This window comes from Orycteropus afer, unplaced genomic scaffold (assembly GCF_000298275.1).
Source record: "Orycteropus afer afer isolate SDZICR_OR568_19922 unplaced genomic scaffold, OryAfe1.0 scaffold00145, whole genome shotgun sequence".
NCBI classification, from domain to species: Eukaryota; Metazoa; Chordata; class Mammalia; order Tubulidentata; family Orycteropodidae; genus Orycteropus; species Orycteropus afer.
The window spans coordinates 4011836-4026969 of record NW_006921732.1 but is presented as its reverse complement, the minus strand read 5'-3'; the positions used below and the strand labels follow the sequence as shown (position 1 = coordinate 4026969).

Genomic DNA, 15134 nt, shown 5'->3' with positions numbered 1-15134 from the left:
ATGGGTTTTGCTTTTTTATCCAATCTGCAACTCTCCGTTTCTTGAGTGGTGCATTTAATCCATTAACATTCAGTGTAATTATTGCCAAGTATGAATTGGTTGCTGTCATTCTGTTATGTGTTTTTTCATGGTGTCCCTGGTTTCTTTGTTCTATATAATTTCCCGTGCTCAGCTCATTATGTTTATGAGTCATGTTATCATCTCCTTTGTTGTTGTTGTTTTAGTATTTGCTGAATATTTGTGCTGTCTTCTTTTTTATTGTGATGTGAAGGTTTATCATTTTTCTTTGAGGTTATCCTGTGATTTATAATTTTCTCCCTGACTTTAGAACAGTCCATTCTCTCTTGTAACTCTCTTGACTTCCTTACCATTTAGAAATTCTGTAACTACACAGTATTTTCCCTGTCTTTGGTTTGTAGTTGTCCTCATTTGCCAATTGTTGTCTCTGGTTCCATGTTTACAGTCTTGTAAGCTTATTTTACTTTGGATATGTCCAAAGCTGTGATTTCTAGGTTATGTCATCTTGGGTATTAATGGTCAGTTGTTGTTTGCTATTTTTGGTTCTCTGTTCAAAGGAATCCCTTTAGCATGTCTTGTAAGGTTGGTCTGGTTTTAACAAATTCCCTTAGTTTCTGCTTATTTGGAAATCTCCTAATTTCACCATCATATTTGAGGAACAATTTTGCCGGGTATATAATTTTTGGTTGAAAAATTTTCTCTTTCAGGGTTTTATATATACCATCCCATTGCCTTCTTACTTGCATGGTTTCTGTTGAGAAATCAGAGCTTATTCTTACTGGTTGTCCTTTGTAAGTAACTTTTTGTTTTTCCTGTGTTGCTTTCAGGATTCTTTCTTTGTCTTTGGTTTTGATGAGTTTGCTGATATGTCTTGGTGATTTTTGTTTGGTGTCTATCCTGTTTCAGGTTTGTTGGACTTCCTGAATGGATATATTCTCATCTTTCATCATATCAGGGAAGTTCTCTTCCAACAAATCTTGGACAGTTTTCTCAGTGGTTTTATTTTTTTCTTCCTGTTCTAGAATTCCAATGACACGTAGGTTGTTCCTTTCGATGGTATCCCACATGAACCTTTGGCCTTCTTCATTTTGTTTTGATCTTTTTTTGTGACTGATCACTTTCCAAAGAAGTATTCAGGTATTTTTCTTCAATCTCATTAATTCTGTCTTCCATTGCGTCAGTTCTTCTCCTTTGCCCTTCCAATGTGTTATCTATTTCTGACAATATAGTCTTAATCTTCTAGATTTCCATCTGTAGATTTTGAATCATTTCTAATTTTTCATTTATTTTATCATTTTGTTCTTGTATTTTCTTCCAAAATTCTTCCAGGGATTTGTCTGTGTTTTCCTTGATCTGCCTCTCAATCCTTTGAAGATACTTAAATATAATTCTTTTGAATTCCTTATTAGGGAGTTCCAATGCTGCTGCTTCTTCAGGGATGTGTTCTGGGTCTGTATTCTGCTCCTTGTTTCTACCATTTTATCTTGCTTCTTTGTGTGGCCTGTGATGGTTTGTTGTCTCCGAGACTTTGTGACATTGTATTTATAGCGCTCTCCATTAACTGTTTGTGAAGAGCAGCCAAGGGTGAGTCAGGCTCTTCCTGGTGGTTGTTTATCATAGGCCCATTGGTGGAGAAGGAGGTGGTGACTCTCACTCAGTAAGTGAAGCTGAAGGAGGTCTGGGTGTAGTTGTGTCGTATGGGGACTGTTGCTGTCTCCCACTCAGTTAGACAAAAATAACTATTGAATAACCATCAAAAAAGTAAAAGCAAATGGACAAAAAACACACTGTGCAATTACACAGGAACAGTAACCAAAAAATAGAAAAGGGAAAAAGATAAAAATAAAACAAAACAAAAGAACACCGCAATAAGAGAAAGGAAGAGGGGGCAATAAGACAAAAAAGTAGAGAAGGAGAATGATGAAGAAAAAAATGGGAAAAATGCAAAAAGAAAAATGAACAATGGGGTTAACAACAAGAAAGAAAAAAAAATTGGAACCAGGAATAGGGAAAAGAAAAAAACTGTAAACTAGAACCTGGGAAGGGAAGAATAAAGAATGATAATAAAAAGACAAAAGTAATAATAATAGTAGTAATTTTAAAACAGACAACAAACAAACAAACTAAAAAAAAATATATTGGGCCAGGGCACCCAGCCAGGCTTGATCCGAGCACACAGACTGGGATGGAATTCCTGCCAGCTGAGAGGGTGGGTAGGAGTGAGGGATGGCCGCACCTCCATTTATCAAGAGGGTGTGAGATATAAGAGTAACGAGGGGAATGTCGCACCTTTCCAGTAGTCCACATTCGGAATGTGCTTGCGGTTCCCAGCAAGTGGAGCCCAATCTTAAGTTCCTGGAATCTGGGAGAACACTGTCAGTTTAAGTATTCAAAATGGTCAAGCCCCTTGTAAACATTCAAAATGGCTGCACCCTCCAGACAGGCAAAAGTCCATAGCTCAGCCATCCTTCCTCTTCGCTGCTTCCCCTTTTATTCTCCAGCCTCCAGAGCAGTCTTCCGTGCAGTCCCTGGCTAGCAGGGCTGAATTTTAGGTTAATTTGTAGGTTCTACCTCCACTCGGCCATATCTAAGCTGTCTGTGTTGTCAGGATCTCTGCCAGACCACAGCTCCCTATGTCTCCTTTTTTGGTATTTTCATGCAAATTCTTCTGCTAGTTGGAGTTTAGTCCACTTCTATATCCTTCCCTTCAAAGCTCAGGAATCCAGTATTATCTTTTGTATCTGTGTTAACTGGTGTCCCTTTTCTTTGTTGAAGAGGGTCTGTGTAGTCTTTCTGTCTATTCTGCCATCTTACTGGAACTCCCCCAATAAATTTTTTTTTAAAGTTGAAAAATTAATGAAGATTGTTTATGTTGTGATTATATAAATATTAACTGAATAATCAAATAATAAGTTATGTTTCCTTCTACCAGGTACCTAAGCCACCCAAAAGTAAGTATTCTTATACCAAGGTCAATGGACTCTCTTAAAACTTTGATTCCAGCCTTTATAAAATAACAACAGGTATACCAGGTAAAGTACTAAAATATGTAATTTTCTCAAACCATGGCAAGTTCTAATTTATCACATTATTGAAGTCCAATGCTATGCTTCTAATTTTCAGGCTCCTATTTTGTACCTTATAGCAACTTTACAGGACAGAGTAGAATTGCCCTATAAGGTTTCCAAGGATGTAATCTTTATGGAAGCTGACTGCCAGGTCTTTCTCCCACAGAGCAGCTGGTTGGTTCAAACTGCTAGCCTTTTATTGAGCAATTGAGTGTTTAACCCATACACCACCAGGACTCTTTTGGGTCACTGAGTTGGAATCAACTTGATAGCAATGGGGTTAACAGTATTTTGTATCTTAGTCCAAAAATACTTTTAATCATACAGAGTGTAAAGCCAAACAGACTAAGTCATAAAGCATTCCCACCTGCCAGGGCATCCCGATAAAGCTGTACAAAGTGATTAAAGATGTCCTTTGGCAAACACTTCTCATCCGGTAGACACTGTAGGAGAATGACTATCTCAGATTGACCCACTGCATGCATTCCCTTCGTTGTGAAACACCAGCATTTCCTGTTCACATCTAGAGATGAAATAAAAATATAAAAATAAAGCCATTCTTTTCAATCCTTACTTTAAAAAAAAAAAAGCACAAAAACCTATGCTGCAAAACAGCAAAGAATAATACAGATCATACTGAGTCTGTATAACTCATCTCTGAACTATCATTTTTACCATTTGTACTCCTAGCACAATGAGATCTCTAAAGGAAATAAAAAAGGACTCAAATTAAATTACAGATACCAACATGTAAATCTAAACTAGGAACTCTGGCGGCACAGTGGTTAAGTGCCCAGCTGCTAACCGAAAGGTCAGCAGTTGGAACCCACTCACTGCTCCATGGGAGAAAGGTGGCAGTCTGCTTCCATAAAGATTTACAAACTTGAAAACCCAACAAAAGATCTCTTCTCTCACTATAAGAAATGTTAATTAATGTACCTAAACAGGAAGTGTCCATTCCAACTATATTAAGATGGTATTGTATACACTTCCCAAAAAGAAATTCAAGGTTAGCTATTTTCTACAAATAAATTATAAACTAGATATATACATTAATGTTTTGAGCAAATTTACTTTCTAATCTTATCCTAGTAGCAAAGGTAGCAGGCATTAATAAATGGCCAAATATACAAGGATGTGATCAGCAAGTAAACCAGGAACCTACATTCCATACTGTAGAATCTCTAAGTGGTATATAGTTGTTTCTGGTTTCCAAGGTCAGCTTAAAACAAGCATACAGTGGGAACTGGAGGACTGTTACTCAGAGCTTTCAACCTCCCTCCAAAATTCCACCTATTAACACTTATCCAGGATAAATACATTCTCTATTTTCCAATACCATATTGGAAAGTAACATCAAGATTCTGGATTACTGTCTTTCTCATTCTGATCCCCAACAAATTACTAAAGACAATAATTGAGAAGTTTCTTCTATTTCTTAACTTACGATATACTTAAGTTTAACTATGTGTTATCAAATTAACTAGCATGTAAATTGTTTGATCCTCCTTCTGGATAATTTACTGACCACCAGTTATTGTAGTGATGAGCTGTGATTTAACACATCCACTTCAGGAAGGACCTAACTTAGATCAAATTAAGTTTTGTATGGCTTTCCTCCATGAAGCATTAAACTAACTCACTGGCTAAAGAGTTTCAATTAGTCCCACAGTTGTCCTCTGGGATACATTATTTTACACAAACCAACTTCTTCAGTACTCACTTTTCAGTAAGATATGGATATATATATATATAAATATTTGTGTGCAATTAATTTGAAAGCTTTATTTACCATCTTTGAGTCAAGAAAGTATCTCATTTTAATTGAAATAAAATAAAATTCTAACTTACAATTTACAATTTTAACCATTGACAATAAATTTGCATTTAAGACAAATACAAGTGGGTCAGGGCCACCATCCTCCAGTTGCTGCATTACTGAAATCTGTGATGGTCTCTCTTCCACAGCATAGTCTATGAGGGGAGAAAACAATGCAAAAGATTGGTAAAAAGGTCAAATCAAGAGAGAAATCTAATGGAGGAATAGGCTTATTATTGACAGGAATGAGATAGAGTTGATTTATAAGTCCTGCTTTATGCCTGTTATCCTAGAATCATGTTAATAGTACCTCCTTTCACTCTCAAAAGTGACCCAAATTGGATGGTAATAGTGCTTAACATAGTCTAAAGACATCCCTTCTAACAAAAATTCTCCAATTCTCTGTCATAACAAGATTTTCATATATTATAAGTCCTAAGACAAGTATTTAAAATAATCCTTGATAATAAGAAAATGATTAATACTAGTTATCCCTGGAAAGGGGGGCTAAGAGCTAAGGTAGGGAGGAGCCCTACATTTTACTCCATATCTTTTTGTACTGTTAGATTTTTTTTACCATTAAAAAATTAAAGTTTAAAAAATACACCCAGAAAATAAAGTATCATAGTTGACTAATTTCTCTAACCAGTGATTTATCACCAAAATCACTGGTAAAGCATGCTTCAGATTATGAACATGGACAGTACTTGAAGACCATCTTCCTGTTTAATCCCTATGAGCACAGTATGTAATATTTAGCCACTTCATGTTGAATGATGGTGGTCATCTCTGCTTGAAGTAAAAATCATGTGGAATAATCATGTGGAATCTAAAGATATGGAAAATAAACTTAAAATCTAAAAGAAGTATGTGACTTGGTTGGTTTTATATATAATACATCACTAAGGGGCAGCCAAGTAGAACAAATACCATTTCCCATTGACCAAGGGAAACAGTATTCTCTTTCCAATAAATATTTTCATTGGTAAGCAGTTGGTCATTTTCTATTTCATCCAAAAACATACAGTTCTTTTAAGTGAGTTAAAAAAAAACTTTTAATTAAAATTATCCCATTGAAACACAAATCTGCAAAATTCTTCTTAAGAGACAGTGTTACTGTTGTTAGGTGTTGTCAAGTTGATTTCAACCATGTGATAGAGTTTTCTAGGCTGTAATCTTTATAGGAGTAGATCATCAGGTCTTTCTCCCATGGAGCCACCAGGTAGGTTTGAACTGCCAACCTTTTAGTTAGCAGCCAAGCATTTAATTATTGAGCCACCAGGGCTCCCCGAACAGATAGTAACATAATTTAATTAAGGAAATATCAATAACTAATTTTTCTTTCTTGGTGGGAGAGATCTTGACAATTAGATTTAATGGATATGACTTTTGTGGAAAGGGAATCTTAGGAATTGAAGAGGCCAACTTAATTCCTTATTCATTGAAGATTTATTAAAATGACTAAAATTTGAAACCTAAATCATTTTACTAAAAAAAAAAAAAAAAAGCAGTTTTAGGAATCTTGGAAAAGGAGCAAATGCATTACCCAATCAAAAGAATGTTTAAGCGTATTCATTGTTGAACTATCTGGACACAGCTGCATGTGACAGTCCAATGCCTTCAGCTAACATTTGCTGAGAGCCTACTATGAGCCCAGTACCATGCTAGAATCTAAATAAAAAGAGATGAATTAAGACTGAAGGAACTCATGACCTAAATAGGAAAATCAGATGAATAAAATACCTACATTACAATGAGAAAAGTGTTAAATACCATGAACTGCCAAAAGGAAGAACAACACTATCTTGGAAAGGGTACAGCCAGAATCCTCCTTAGAAGCATGGATAGCTAAACTTTGTCACACATACTCACCTGTTATCAAAAGGGACTAGTGTCTGGAGAAGGACATCATGCTTACTAAAGCAGAAGGTGAGAGAAAAAGAAGACCCTCAATGAGATGGACTGACACAGTGGCTGCAACAATGGGCCCAAACATAACAACCATGAGGATGTGAAGATCCCGGCAGTATTTCATTTTGTTGTACACAAGGTCACTATAAGGCAGAACCAACTGGACGGCATGCAACAACATGTACCACACACTTTCTTGCTATGTATTTTCAGGTATGATAGCTGATTTAATATTCACAATCACTCTTACATCAGTATAGTTACTTTTTTTTTTTTTAAATAGACAAGGAAACAGACTCAGAGAAGGTAAATGATTTGCCCATTGGATAACAGCTAGAATGGAGTGGTGCTGCAATTAAAATTCATGTTTTCCCTAATCTGAAGCCCATTCTCTTCCCACTATTCCATACCAAAAGAAAAAGCATGGAAGTATGAAAAGTGAATATTCAGAAAAGGGCAAATAATCAGTAGTATGTCCTTATGCTGCTTGGATATTGGCTAAAAATAAAGTTAAAAAGAGGCTGAGACTAAGGTAAGTAATTTATACTGACAGTACTGGGAATCCATTTAATATTTTTAAGAAAAACAACACATGATAAAATCTATGTTTTAAAATGTAATTGACAACAGTGTGAAGGATATAATAAAGGATAGAAGGACTGAAGGCAAGGAGACCAGGTAAAGTGCTAGAAGAAAAGTAAAGAGAGACTATTAATAAACCATCTCTTGAAAATGTACTGACTGGATGCTGACCCAGATACAACAATGAACTTTCACAGAAAGTTAAGCATTCTATTTTGATTAGATAATGTTTTAACTTCTTACCAGGATGTCCTAAAAATATTTAACAGTAAAATTTCTATTTGAGTTCAGTTCTCTACACTTATTACATATCTAACTTTCTGAATGTATATTTTACTGGGACAAAAAAAAAAAGAAGAACATATTGACTGTACCAGGGCAAGCCAATCCTAGAACCATAAGAGTATGGTATGGATTAAATTGCCAACAAGCTAAATTTATATTATAATAAAAAATAATACTGTGGTAGTTATGTTTGTGTGTCAACTTGGCTGGGCCTGGTTGAGTGGCTGGGCAGCTGGTGGTAGTTATTCCCCATGATGAGACTAGCAATCAACTCCATGGTGGGATCTACCACAAGCAGCTGAGTAGCTGCCTTTGGGGTGTGGTCTGCTTCCTGTATATTAGGAGAAGCCTTGGGAATGGTCTCTAGCATATGGCACACTTGGACCCTGCATGTAGCTGTGTAGTTCAGCAGCCTGCCATGCTCTGCTGACCTCGGGACTTACAACGACCTTGAATTAATGGCCTGCCGTGTGGTTTGGTAACATTGGGACTGTGCCTTTTTACTTGTCAGCCTTGGGCTTCTCAGCCTCAGCTGCCAGCAGCTGTCTGAGTGAAGAAACACCTCTAGCTTCAGTGGGCCGGGAGCAGGAGGCAGAGCTAGACCCTAAGGTTGAGGGGCTTTCACCCAGCCCCTAGAGCCTGGCACTTTGAATTTGGACTTAAAGCCTCCAAATTGTAAGAATAAACTCCTGTTTGTTAAGGCCATTTCATTTGTGGTATATTCCTGTCAGAGCGGCACTAGGTAACCAGAACAAATATTTTATCTTTCCAAGAATGTAAATGACCTAATTATATAAAAACATTAAAGTCTACTCTAAAACAATCAGTAGCAGCAACAACTGTTTTCATGGCTATTGGGGTAGCTGCTTTTTTGGTGGAGAAAAGGGTGGTTATTGCTTACATTCTGTCTCCTTCCCTTAATTAGAATGCACCATTTGGCATATGTAACTAACCTTGTTTAAATATCTAAGTCCACATACCTCCTTTTACACCAGTGGAGATGAGAATAGGAGGAAGGCCATCTTCAGGAATAAGGTTCATTGCACTTCCAACAGGACTTCCAACCTGAGTTATATTCCCAGAGAACAGAGAAATATCCGTCTAGGAAAAGCATATCAGCAAAGTGAATGTTACAGAAAGTTCAAGACTTTGGAAGAATATAGTTAAGAATATTGAACATGAATTTAAAGAGAAATTTGAAAATGATACTTTTTGAAAGACACAAAAGATACTACTACTCATTACTGTGGTTTCTAAAAGGCCTAAGTTTCCACCCTGCAAGTGTTTCCAAATGTACAGCTTCTCCTTCTGGCATCATCAAATCATGACACCCTGAGAGCCTAGGTCAGATCTTTCCTTCTTTTGCAATTAAATAATAATAATAATAATAATAATAATAATGTATTGCCAACAGAAATAAAATTTTTGTATTACCTCATTATTTCTGAATCTTTAATGCCTATGGGCTTCCTTAAACAAAATCTCACTTATATTACTTTTTAACATTAATTTTGATAAAATACAGAGACTAAAGTAAGTCATCCTTTTCCATTTACTGCCATCCTTTTCCATTTACTTTGAAATGAAATAAAACTTCAGATATTACTTCATTTTTTTCTTTGATCAATGTGCAGACCATATTGTTGCTATTGTTGTTAGATGCCATCAAGTTGGTTCTGACTCCTAGTGACCCTGTGTACACCAGAACAAAACACTGCCTGGTTCTGCACCATCCTCACAATCATCACTATGCTTGAGCCCACTGTTGCAGCCACTGTGTCACTCCATCTCATTGAGGAGCTTCCCCATTTTTACCGACCCATTCCTTTACCCAGCATAATATCCTTCTCTGAGGACTGGTCCCTTCTGACAACACGACCAAAGTATGAGAGACACAGTCTGGCTATTCTTGCAACTAAAGGACATTCTGGCTGTACTGTACTTCCTCCAAGACAGATTTTTTCGCAGTCCACATTAGCCACACTTAATAAAGTAGACTGTTATAAACTTATTATGGATGGAGTTAAGGAGTACTTAATTAATGGTGATTTATTAGAATATACCCAAAAATCTATTAAAATAATGACTTTTTTAAAAAAAAATTAAAACTGTTTTTGACATGTATAATAACATTCATAAGAGCTTTATTCATAATAGCCCAAAATTGGAAACAATCCAAAAGTCCATTAACAAGAAAATGGATAAATTGTGGAATATCCATAAAATGGAACACTACACAGCAATAAAAAATAATTAACTTTTGATACATGAAGCAACATGGGTAAATATCACAAATACTATGTTGAACTTAGAAAGTCAGACACAACATACTATATATGTTTCAATTAATATAAAATTCAGGGAAGATAAAACTAGTATGTGGTGACAGAATTCAAAATAGTGGTTAACATAGGCAAGGGGTGGGGCAGTCAGGTACTTACTGAAAAAAGTATGAGGGAGCCTTCTAGAAAAATGTAAATGTTCTGAATCTTCACCTTGGTGGTGGTAACAAGGGTATATGTGTATTTAAATATTAATCAAGTTGTTTCCTAAATATTAATACCCTTTAAGCACTTTGCTAAAGAGCTCTGGTGTCATAGTGGGTAAGTCATTTGGGTGCTAACTAGAAGGTCGGTGGTTCAAACCCACCAACTGCTCTGCAGAAGGAAGATGAGGCAATCTACTTTTGTAAAGGTTTACAACCTTGGAAACTGAATGGGGTTGCTATGAGTCACACCAACTTGATGGAGATGGGTTTTTTTGGGAAGCACTTTGCTATCTGTTATTTTTTATCTTAAAAAAAGTAATAAACTATGTTAGAAAAACATGCTTATGTCTATACTTTTGTCTACACTATCTATAATTTAGGATTAAGTTTTTAGTGGGTTTTTGCTAACATTTTACATTGTCCCCAGTATGTTGTTGTTGTTATGTGCCGTCAAGTCGGACCCGACTCATAGTGAGCCCTCCTTGGGTTGCCGAGGCAGTATCGTTACAAAAGTAGATTGTCCAACCTTCCTTCTGAGGAGTGGCTGGTGGGTTTGAACCGCCAGCCTTCTGGTTAGCAGTCAAGTGCCTTAGGCACTATGCTCCCAGAGCTCCTCAGTACAGGTGCATGTAAGAAGACATTTAGAGAAAATTTTAATGGCAAATCATTATTAATTGATTTGAAGTTCTAGTATAGGAAATAAAATTATCTAGCCTGCTCTTTAATGATCCATAAATCCCTCTTTTAATATCATAAGGAGTGGTCATCTGCCCTCTACACTTCAATACCGTCTGTGAAAAGCAAACAAATTAACTGAGCACCTGTTAAATGCCAGGTACTCAAACAGGACATAGAGAGCTCCAGTCTGATTTTAAAGAATGTATTTTTCCTCATTTTATCAGATAAATGTCAAAATGGAGGACAGAATGAAGAGCACATACGTAAAACAACTAATTTGGTTTAATTTCTTTTATACTAAGCTCAACCTTGTTCCTTATAACATTCATTCCTTGGAACTTCCTCATTAAAAAGTATTTTAAGAGCCAATCATACAATAAAGACAAATTAACACCAATTCTTCTCAAATTCTTCCAAAACACTGAAACTCTATGAGGCAGCTCTACTCTGTCCTATAGGATTCGCTATGAATCAGAATTTGACTTGATAGCAATGGGTTTCGTTTTGGAATGATGGATGGTGAAAAACCGAAAGCTTTTCCTATCTTCTACACTTCTATTGAACCACCAGCCTTCTGGTTAGCAGTCAAGTGAACTAACAGATCTGTCCTGGAGGAAGTGCAGCCAGAATGCTCCTTGGAAGCAAGAATGGCCAGACTTCGTCTCACCTATTTTGGTCATGTTGTAAGAAGGGACCATTCCCTGGAGAAGGATGTCATGCTTGGTAGGGTGGAGGGTCGATGAAAGAGGGGGAGGCCTTCAACGAGATGGATTGATACGGTGGCTGCAATGATGGGCTCAAGTATAGCAGGGATTGTGGGGCTGGCGCGGGATCGGGCAGTGTTTCGTTCTGCTGTGCATGAGGTCGCTATGAGTCGGAAATGACTTGACGGCACTAAACAACAACAACAACAACACTTCTATTCAACATAATACTAGAAATTATAGCCAACATAACTAGGCAAAAAAGGAATAAAAGGCATCCAAATTGGAAGAGAAGTTAAACTATCTCTATTCGCAGATGACATGATCTTACATATAATAAACCCTAAAGAATTTACAAAAAACAAAACAAAGACCATTAGTGCTAATAAACAAATTTAGCAAAGTTGTGGGATATAAAATCAACACACAAAAATCAGTTGTATTTATATACACTAGCAATGAACAATGCTGAAAGGAAATTAAGAAAGTAATTCCACTTACAATAGCATCAAAAAGAATAAAATAGTTACGAGTAAGTTTAACCAAGAAGGCGTAAGACTTGTGCTCTGAAACTACAAAACAAAGCTGAAAGACAAATAAATGGAAAGAAAATCAATGTTTATGAATTCGAACATACAATAATATCTGTGATAGTTGGAGCTGTGTGTCAACTTGGCTGGACCCCAATTCTGTGTGGTTGTTTCCATGATGGGATCAGATGACTGTGTTCTGAGTGGCCAGTCTGCCCAAGGGGAGTTTCCTTAGGGGTGTGGCCTGCTTCCAAGATATCCAGGGACATCCTGGGAAGACACACATTCTTTGAGGGATTGGAATCCTGGTGTGCGGACTACAAACTTCCGTGAGGGAGCAGCCCATCACTTGGCCTGGAGATCTTGAATTCGCCTTTTGTTGGAGCCAACAACTAGCACACTGCCTGCCAGCTTTGAATCTCTCGGCCCCCTGCGCTTATGGAAGCTAAGGCTGTCGCCAGCCCATTTTCCTCCAGAGACTTGGACTTCTATACGCTTGTGAGCTATTTTCCCAAGATAAATTTCTCTCTCTCTCTCTCTCTCTAAATATATATATATATACTTGCTGGTTTTTGTGTTTCTCTAGAGAACCCAATCTAACACAATATCTTAAGATGGCACTACTACCCAAAGCAATACACAAATTTCATACAATTCCTGTCAAAATACTAATAACACTTTTTTGCAGAAATGGAAAAACCTATCCTAAAATTCATACGGAATTGCAAGGGGCCCCGAAGAACTAAAGCAATCTTGAAAAAGAACAAAACTGGAGGATTCACACTTCTGACTTCAAAATTTACTACAAAGATATGGTGATCAAAACAGCGTAGTACTGGCATAAGAAAAGATGTATAAACCAAGGGAAGAGAATTGAGAGTCCAGATATAAACTCATACATTTATGACCAATTGATGTTTAACAAGTCCATTCAATGGGCAAAGAATAATGTCTTCAACAAATGATGCTAGGACAACTAGATTCCCACATGTGAAAGAATGAAGCTGTACCCTTATCTTATACTATGTAAAAAAAAACTAACTCAAAATGGAAAAAAGACCTGAATTTAAGACTGAAAACTATAAAATTCTTAAGAGGAAAACATAGGGATAAATCTTATGACCTTGGATTCAGCAACAGTTTCTTATATATGACACATAAAGCATAGGCAACAAAAGAAAAATTAGATAAACTGAGCATCAAAATTAAGAACTTTTGTGCACAGAAAATTTACAGAAACTGTATATCTAGTAAGGGTATAATAACTAAAATGTATTTTAAAATTACAGACCTTAACAAAGAAACAAAAAAGATAAATTAATCAAAAAATGGGCAGAGGACTTCAAAAGACATTTCTTCAAAGATGACATTCAAATGACCAACACATGAAACAATGCTCAATGTCATTAGCCATGAGAGAGATGCAAATTAAAATTATAATAAGCTACCACCTCACCTCTATTAGAATGGCAATTACATTAAAAACAAAAAAAACAGAAAACAACAGCTGCTGCAAGGTTATGGAGACTGGAACCCACATCCATTCCTGAGGGCAATGTAAAATGGAATAGCTACCGTGCAAAACAGTTTTGCGGTTCTTCAAAAAGTGTAACATAGAACTACCATATGACCATAATCCCAATCATAGGTCCATACCCAGAAGAAGTGAAGGCAGGAACACAAACAGAAATCTGTACACCAATGTTCACCACCATTAGTCACTAGCGTCAAAAGGTAGAAACAACCTAAGTGTCCATCAGTTTTTTTTGAAGAATGATCAGCAAAATGTAGTATATTCATACATATATATATACACACAAAGGTATAATATTTAGCCATAAAAAAGACTTAAGCTCTTAGACGTGCTACAATATGAATGCATCTTGGAAATATTATGCCAAGTAAAATAAGCCAGTCACAAAAGGACAGATATTATATAGTTCTACTTCTATGGAAGAGCTAGAACAGGCAAATTATAGGGACAGAAAGTAGATTAGAGGGTAAAGTAGAAGGAGAAACAGGAAGTTAATTGTTAAGGGGTAGAGTTTCTGTTTGGGATCATAAAAATTTTGGAAAAGGAAAGTGGTAATGATTGTACAATACTGTGGATGTAATTAATGCCACTGAATTGCACACTTAAAAAAATATATATTTTTTACCACAATAAAAAAGAACAAAGAACTTATCACATAAACTAATACAAAAATATACAAAATAATAGATATAAAAAGAAATTTAATAGAGAAAAATCTCTGGTGGCGTAGTCCCTAAGGCATTTGACTGCTAACCAGAAGGCTGGCGGTTCAAATCCACCAGCCACTCCTCGGAAGGAAGATTGTTTAATCTACTTCTGTAGAGATACCGCCTTGGAAACCCAAGGAGGGGTCACTATGAGTTGGATCGACTCGATGGCAGTGAGTTTGGTTTTTACATTTACTTGATTCAGGCAAGAATCATGAAATGACAGTAAAATCCCTGCATGAAAGTTTGTTAGGAACAGTCTCAAAGTCTCATCCTTCATTTTACTTGTTAATTGTAAAGGAAAAATGGTACTTTTGTAAGGGAGAAACACAACAGGCATCACCTTAACCAATTATCAAACTGATAACATGTGATTCCTGATAGTATACACTAAGAAGTACACATCAGTTACATAATATTATTATTGTTGACAAAATGTTTAATCTGAAACTAATAAGGAGAAGAAAAATGAGACAAACACAGATTGAGGGACATGATGCAAAACATGGCCCAAGGGAGAGGGGGACAAACAAACACGGCCTAGATGCTTCAAAAATGTTAATAATGTGAAAGATCTTTTTAAAAAGAAAGGTGAGAGAGCTAGTCTAGATTAAATGAAACCCAAGAATCTGAAAACAACATGCAATTGTGAATCTCGATGCGATGATTTTAAAAATTAATTAATTTTTAATTTCATATATGCACGTGTGTGTGGGTGGGCTGTAAATAAAAACTACAAAGAACTTTACTAGGACAACCGGGGAAATATGAATATAGACTGTACATTAAACCAATAAAAAAAAAAAAAAA

General features: G+C 36.2%; 1 protein-coding gene across 1 annotated transcript in view; it reads right to left on the bottom strand.

The window, feature by feature from the left end:
• The window catches only part of ZFYVE9 (zinc finger FYVE-type containing 9), a 189133-nt gene that overhangs the window by 83443 nt on the left and 90556 nt on the right, over positions 1-15134 (bottom strand). Inside the window, exons 6-8 of the mRNA XM_007945897.2 lie at positions 8664-8784; positions 4938-5060; positions 3454-3609 (exon numbers count right to left, since the gene is read on the bottom strand). Coding sequence (XP_007944088.1) covers positions 3454-3609; positions 4938-5060; positions 8664-8784 — 400 coding nt within the window. The remainder of the gene's footprint in view (positions 1-3453; positions 3610-4937; positions 5061-8663; positions 8785-15134) is intronic.